General features: G+C 39.7%; 1 protein-coding gene across 2 annotated transcripts in view; it reads right to left on the reverse strand.

Moving 5' to 3' along the window:
• The window catches only part of DOCK4 (dedicator of cytokinesis 4), a 430,038-nt gene that overhangs the window by 110,799 nt on the left and 311,880 nt on the right, over nt 1-7,359 (reverse strand). For both annotated transcript variants that reach the window (XM_049641704.1, XM_049641705.1), the window contains 2 exons: nt 3,299-3,426; nt 979-1,113 (listed from right to left, as the gene is read on the reverse strand). In XM_049641704.1, coding sequence (XP_049497661.1) covers nt 979-1,113; nt 3,299-3,426 — 263 coding nt within the window. The remainder of the gene's footprint in view (nt 1-978; nt 1,114-3,298; nt 3,427-7,359) is intronic.

Raw genomic sequence — 7,359 nt, forward strand, 5'->3', positions numbered from 1 at the left:
TTATGCTTTGGCTCTCTCCCACTCTAACCTGTTTTTTTTTTTTTTCCCTTCCCCTCCCCCATGGGTTTCTGTTAAGTTTCTCAGGATCCACATAAGAGTGAAAACATATGGTATCTGTCTTTCTCTGTATGGCTTATTTCACTTAGCATAACATTCTCCAGTTCCATCCATGTTGCTACAGAGGGCCATATTTCATTCTTTCTCATTGCCACGTAGTACTCCATTGTGTATATAAACCACAATTTCTTTATCCATTCATCAGTTGATGGACATTTAGGCTCTTTGCATAATTTGGCTATTGTTGAGAGTGCTGCTATAAACATTGGGGTGAATTTGAGTTTTAAGTAGAAATCTATCCATCCATCCATCATCTCTATAGACACACACACATGAAAATATATACATATACATATACATAAGCTATCAAATAGGTTATTTCTTAATATTTTATAAATTATATTATAGTGGACTCATAAAACAGTGAATACTGAAGGTTACTTAGAAATTACCAAGTCAAACTTTCTCATCTCATAGCTGAGGAAACTGAAGCCTCCCCAAATTAAGATCCTTACTATTCACACTGTAAAATCCAGAATTAAAACTCAGGATCCCTGACTCCTGTTCCTCGATTTCACTATTCTTACTTCCTCAAGCAATTTGATGGATGAAAAGAGAATGAAACATCAAGGGGACTGGGGACACAGAATCACAAGGCAATTTAAATTGGTCAAAGTGAGAGCTATTAACAAATTTGGCTTTCTGAAATTAAATGTATTTTAGTCCATGATCTTTTCACAAACAATGCTTCTTATTCCCTGGCAAAATGAAAGCAGCCTCATCTATATTTGAAATGCACACAGGACACTCCCCCAAGGCCAGATTTCCCAGATTCCTAGCGTAACCCACCCTCAAAGGGACTGAAGCCTTTACAAGCACAACTATGTTCTGTTCCACGTGCCATTTGCTTTAGGATCTTACAGTGACATCCTGGAACTGGAGCCGCATCGCGGAGCCAGATGACTGAGGTCGACTGGTGATCTCCAATATGGTTCTTAGCAAGATGTCCAGCAGGCTGGCCACTATCACATCGATTTCCTCCAACACAGATTTTTCCTTAAAAGAAAGAAATAAGGAGTTCAGGCAGTTGTGGCTGAATATGTGCATTAATCTCTCTGTAATGGAAAAGGGGGGAAAAAACCACATTTCCAAATCAGGAATCAAAAAGAGAACTGGATAACTTGACAGACCTGGACCTCACCTATATCACCTTAGTAAATGGCCTTCTTTTATAGAAAACAAAGGCACAGAGAACTTAACAGCTTACCCAAGAGAACCCAGCTAGGCTGTGCAGTGGTGCCTGAGTGGTGCCAATGACAAGGTGGGGTGATGTCCTGGAAAGCATCAAACTACTCCAGAGCACTAGCTGTGCACTAACACAGTGTGTGATGTGGCCAAGTCGGATGCCTTTCTGGGTCTGATTCCTCACTGAAAGTCCCTCTTGGTTCCCCAAGTCCTTAATTCTTTTTATTTGAGACTGTGCTTACACTCTTCTTGAGCTGCACAGTTATTTTCTAAAACTCTATTTAAGTGCAAACAACTATTCCTATAAAAATGATTTTTAAAAAGCTCTACAGGTGTAGACTGTACAACATTCAGTATGGATGAATACCATGAGCTCCAGACTGGACCTCATGTCAATGGCCACGGTGGACTGCTTCCCTAAAGGAGAATTAATACTATCCAAGCCCCCAGGACTTGAGAGAGAAACCCAAGTTGCTCTTCTCTGACTGTATGCAGCGGAGTTGGATTCTGATTACAACTGCACAAGACAAAACTCTGTGTACTCCGGCTCTCTACCAAGGAGACTGTCTTCCAAACACACAAACAAAAACTTTTACAAAGTGTGAATCTGAAAGAGCTTTTTGGCCACGGTTTTATGATAAACTTTCTTACACTTCCGATAAAACTACCATAGTTTCCCCTCTAGGGCAGAGTTTCTGTTCTGAATTCCTTATCAGATAAGTCCAAAAAGTGACTGCAAACTTCCAAGCTGAAGTAGACAGGGGAAATTAAAAAAAATCTTTTCCACTATGCTGATACTTGTTTTCAGTTTTCTGCGGTGAACTATCTCACTTAGCAGAATTACGGTTTATAAAAACATTCTAACTAGGCACAGCATAGCTACTCTTTACTGAATGACATAGAAAAGTTTTAAAGCAAAACTATCATTCTCTCCCTGTTGTCACTCTTCAACCCAGTCCCAGATCACCCTTGGGGCCTGGGATCACGGGGATGTGGAAAAATCAGTTGTCCCTCCCCATGCAGATCTTATTATACTTTTATACACAGAGTTTCTGCCCTTCTCCTCTCAAGTGTCAACTTTGTTCCCACAGTGCGGGGGGGCCCTCTCTCAATTATGTCCACTGGGGTCCCAAGCCAGCTCACTGCTGAGCCCTTCAGAAGGCGATCCTAGGTAAGAGAGACAACAATGGGGAAACTATATAGTGTATGGCAGGGAGGCAGAGGCACAGGAGTCTCAGCACTGCTCTGTACAAGCTGTCAAAGATGAGCAAATGCCAATTCATGGCTGCAGGCTGACAGAACTAGAACAGAACACCCTTTCCATGTGGATTTCACATCAGTCCCATGAGCCATGAACATGAGTATCCAAAGAATTGTCCTCATTTCTAAGTAAGCATGTGATTTTTTGCTATTTGCCCTGTATCTTCTAATGCGACTATACAGCACCAAGAGTCAGGTACATCCACAGGAATTCCCAAAGCCCCTGACAATTCAGTATTATTGTTGGGGCTGGGTAACAACTGTAGTGCAAGACATCCTTGGTCTCCTGGGCCCTTCCTTTGCTTCTACGGTTTCTGTGGGAACCAAGGGCCATGGGCCCAAGGGCCATGGCCAAGCTCTGAGCATCACCATGCAGCCTTCCACAGAATGGGCCCCAAAAGACTTCATTTTACAGGCAGTAATTTATTCTTGCCACAGAGTATTCATCATATCAAGATTAAAGACACATGTGGGAGGCTTTGAGATTTCTAATTTTTCTCACTGGGTATTCAGTTCTTTCTTGAAATACAAGTTGAGGAGGTTATTTGGGGTTACAGCAATCTCATAAGGTTAAAAAAAAAATTTCAGAAGAATAGCAAAATGTCCAACCCAGCTGGAAATAAAAGTGAGAGTCTCAGAGGGTTATTCTTCAGTGTGGTTTCTCTGAAAACTTGAGAGTTTTTATTTCCAGAAGCCATTTGATGGGAACTACATACTATGATCTGTATTTACTCACTGAGCTATTTTTCTTGATGAGACAAAATACGTTGCTAAGGATTCGTGCACACATGATCAGGTCCTTCTGTTCTTGCAGGTGCATGTGGAGGTGATGTAACACGACAGGCAGGAGAATGTACCTGGAATCTGGAGAGAACAGAAGCATTAGTGTCACATCTATGGAGGCCCACGCCAACCTTGTACACATCCATACCTACTCTAACTGTACTGGTTAAACGATTAACACATAGTGAAAAGCTACATAATTGGTATTGGAAAAAAAGTAGTCCATTTCCCTAATCCATGATTCCTGCACTCAAGAAGTCTTTGACTCTTATACTGAAAATAGGTTATTTTTTTAAATTGTCTGTTTTACCTCCAAATATCTAAATGGCATGCTTATCTGGCCATTTTCTGATTTTTCATTGAGACTGACCATCCAGTGACTTCTTACTATAGTAGGTGAAAATTTAGCTTTTCTTACCCTCTTGTCTTCTCCCCAGTCTCGGAAAAAAAATTTTTTTTGTCACAATTTCTGGCTAAATTAACATTTTGCATTTGCTGCCATTCTGATTTCCAGTGCTTTGCACATGACCAAGTTTTTGTTTTACTTTTGTTTATCTCTCTTTAAAAGCTTTCAGGAAATTATTCCTGGTAATTCAAATTTTCATGACCACGTGCCTTGCTTTGGCCCTTGAAACCTACAAAAATTCATGTCCTACAGCGCTGGGATCTTGCCTTGAAGTACTTCCAGCATTATTTCCTTTTCTCTATTTCTTCTGTCCTCAGTCTGGAACTCTGACTACACTGACATCACGAATCTCTTAAAATATCTTCTTTTCTTGATTTTTTTTCCATCTTTTTGCCCAACTTCTTTATCTTCCAACTCTTCTATTCAATTTTCTTGTTTTTGCTATCCTATATTTAATCTCCAAGAGTTCGTTCTTATTTCCACCTGGGCCACCACACAGCTCCTTGTGCTCAGAAGGGCCCCACACTTGGTTTCATGCTCTGCTGCTCCCATGATGAAATTCCCAGTAATTTTCAAAGAGGTATTGCATTTTTATTATGCAGCCTTTCCTGTTTATTATTCCTTCTTTATTTCTTTTTACAGAAGGTTTCATTCTTGTTTCACGGATGCACTATTTTCTCTTTCTGGGTTAGTTGGGAGACAATTTTGTGATTTCTTTTTCTCCTTCAATTATCTTTTTCTTTCAAGTTCTTTTTTTTGTTTCTTCATTTTGGCCTCTGCTTTCACATTTAAGGTTTTCCTACAGTATCTGTTGATTGTTGTGTGTCTTTACAAGCAAGTCACTAACATGCTAACTGGGTGGGAGGGACCCACAACAGTGCCTCGGCAAGCCTGTAAACTGGTGAAGCTTCACAGCAAGGAGGGAAGGCATCCAGATGTTTCATCAGGGGACCCTCAAATTTCAGAATCCAAGATGCCTTTTCTTGGGCTTGTCAGTTTCTCTACAGAGGAATCTGCCAAACTCCTCTCTGGGGAGCATGAAACCATCATCTTCTAGTAACTTGAAATCAGGAAAAGAAGGGGCAGATGAGGGTCTCTTTGTTTAATTGTGAGGCCCTGTTTATGGTGTGGAGCCTCATTCTCAAATTTAGCAGGCTCTGAACTCCTGAATCTAGGCACATCTCATTCACTTTCTTTAGAGGGTAAGCTTTCCATTTTTGGCTAAATTGACTATTCTGTCTAAGGACTTTTTATTCAATTTTTTTATTTCTAGCACCCTTAATTTTCAGATACCTTGTATTTTCTTTTTATTTTTCTTAGTTTTTTGTAAAGTTTATTTATTTTTCATAATCTCGACACGGGGCTCGAACTCACGACCTTGAGATCATGAGTCACCTGCTCTTCTGACTAAGCCAGTCCGGTGCTCCTGAATACCTGCTATTTTCAATTCTTGATCCTTTCTGAAACAGCTCTGCGCCGTCTGCGGATCTGTAGTATAAACTAGCCTGTTCTTGGCACCTCTCCAACACCACACACCTGTGTGCATCAGCCTTCTCTCGTCTGTCAGCTGCCACTCATCTTTGTTAAAACTGTTGAGATTTATGCCTTGTCATCTCTTCTCCCAGGCTCATAAACTTGGGAGATTACACATTTAAAAAAAAAATTCCTTGGGGCACCCGGCTGGCTCAGTTGGTTAAGCAGCCGACTTTAGCTCAGGTCATGATCTTGTGGTCCGTGAGTTTGAGCCCCGTGTCGGGCTCTGTACTGACAGCTCAGAGCCTGGAGCCTGCTTCGGATTCTGTGTCTCCTCCTCTCTCTGCCCCTCCCCTGCTCACAGTCTGTTTCTAGCTCTCTCAAAAATAAATAAACATTAAAAAAATTTAAAAAAAATTCCCTTACCGACCACAGATACAAAAACCCTTTTCGCACCTTTGGCAAATCAGTTCTAGCAATATGTAAAACACATATTGTTACTTCACGACCAGGTAGTGTTTCTCTTAAAAGCAAGGTTTGTTAAACATCTGAAAATCATACTTGTATACTTTCACCAGGGAAGAAAAGTAAGTACAGTCGATTCTTGTTATTCATGGTAGTTTTAAGTTGGAACAAGTCACTGGAAAACCATGAAATGGCAAATAACGAATCATTTCTCCTAGGGGAAGTATATGTGTGTATAATATAGGATGCATATCCCACATAGGTAACGATATTAAATCCTAAAAACAACTCATCCAGGTAGATTCTATTTTCTTTATTTGATAAAAGAGAACACGAGGTTTAGAGTTGCTAAGTGACTTGCCTGAGGTTACCCCACGAAGAAGGGCCAGAGTTGGGATTCAAACTCTAGCAGCTGGCCCCGGAGATGAGCTTCTTGCACTGCGCTGCACTGCCCCCTACTGCTCCATCCTCTAGTTAGACGAGCATGAGAGTGGAAGGGAATGCAGAGCATTGCAGTGTTTGAGCTCAGCTGGGAATCTGTGTATTCTGCTACTCAAATATTTCACTGCTTTGTGCAAGTCCACGAATGAACGTGAGAGGGTCACAAGTATTGATTTTGAGGTCACAAACACATTTTAATAAGGAAATCCATAAATAAAGAATTTTGACTGTATAAGGATCATTTCTCTATCAACTAGAAGTCTTATATTTATCCCTAATTTGTCATTAAATAAGTATTCGAAACAGTAACGTAACTGACTTATGCAGTATATATTTCAATCTTTTGAAAAAGTAACAAGTATGCTTATCGTCCTGAGTTTACTTTTCAACAGGATGTCATAAGCAAAAAACTATTGTTAAGACTATAATTGTCATATTATTTATGGATATGCCCACTTGCAAATGTCCTAGCTCCTTTCCCTGATCTGCTTGATTTTCTTTTTCTTTTTTAATTTTTTAAAATGTTTGTTTATTTTAGAGAGAGAGAGAAAGACAGAGAGAGACAGAGTGTGAGTGTGGGAGGGGTGAGAGAGAGGGAGACACAGAATTTGAAGCAGGCTCCAGGCTCTGAGCTGTCAGCACAAAGCCAGACGTGGGACTTGAACTCACAAACTGCAAGATCATGACCTGAGCCAAAGTCAGATGCTTAACCGATTGAGCCACCCAGGTGCCCTGATCGTCTTGGTTTTCTAAATGATGTCACCTCTGCAGCAATTTAGAAAGATTTTTCCTGATTTATTAAAACTCATGTATCTTCTAAATAGTTGCATAAATAATTCAACTTAACTAACTCAAGCAACAATGGACAACCTAAATAACTCTATACTTAGTAAAGAAATTGAACTTATAGTTCAGAAACTTCCCACAAGAAAAATTCCAGGCCCAGATGGCTTCTATGAATTCTATAAAGCATTTATGGAAAAAAATCAAATCAAAGCCTACAAAAATTCTCCCAGAAAATAAACAGGGAACACAACTAACTCTTTGAGGCCAGTATTATTGATACCAAAATTAGTCAAAGATATTACAAGAAAACTATAGATTGCTATCTCTCATGAACATAGATGCAAAAATCTTTATAAAATTTTAGCAAAATAAATCTAGTTATATATATATGTATGCGTATATATACACATACATATATGTATGTGTATATATACACATACATA

Source organism: Panthera uncia, chromosome A2, assembly GCF_023721935.1.
Source record: "Panthera uncia isolate 11264 chromosome A2, Puncia_PCG_1.0, whole genome shotgun sequence".
Taxonomy (NCBI): domain Eukaryota; kingdom Metazoa; phylum Chordata; class Mammalia; order Carnivora; family Felidae; genus Panthera; species Panthera uncia.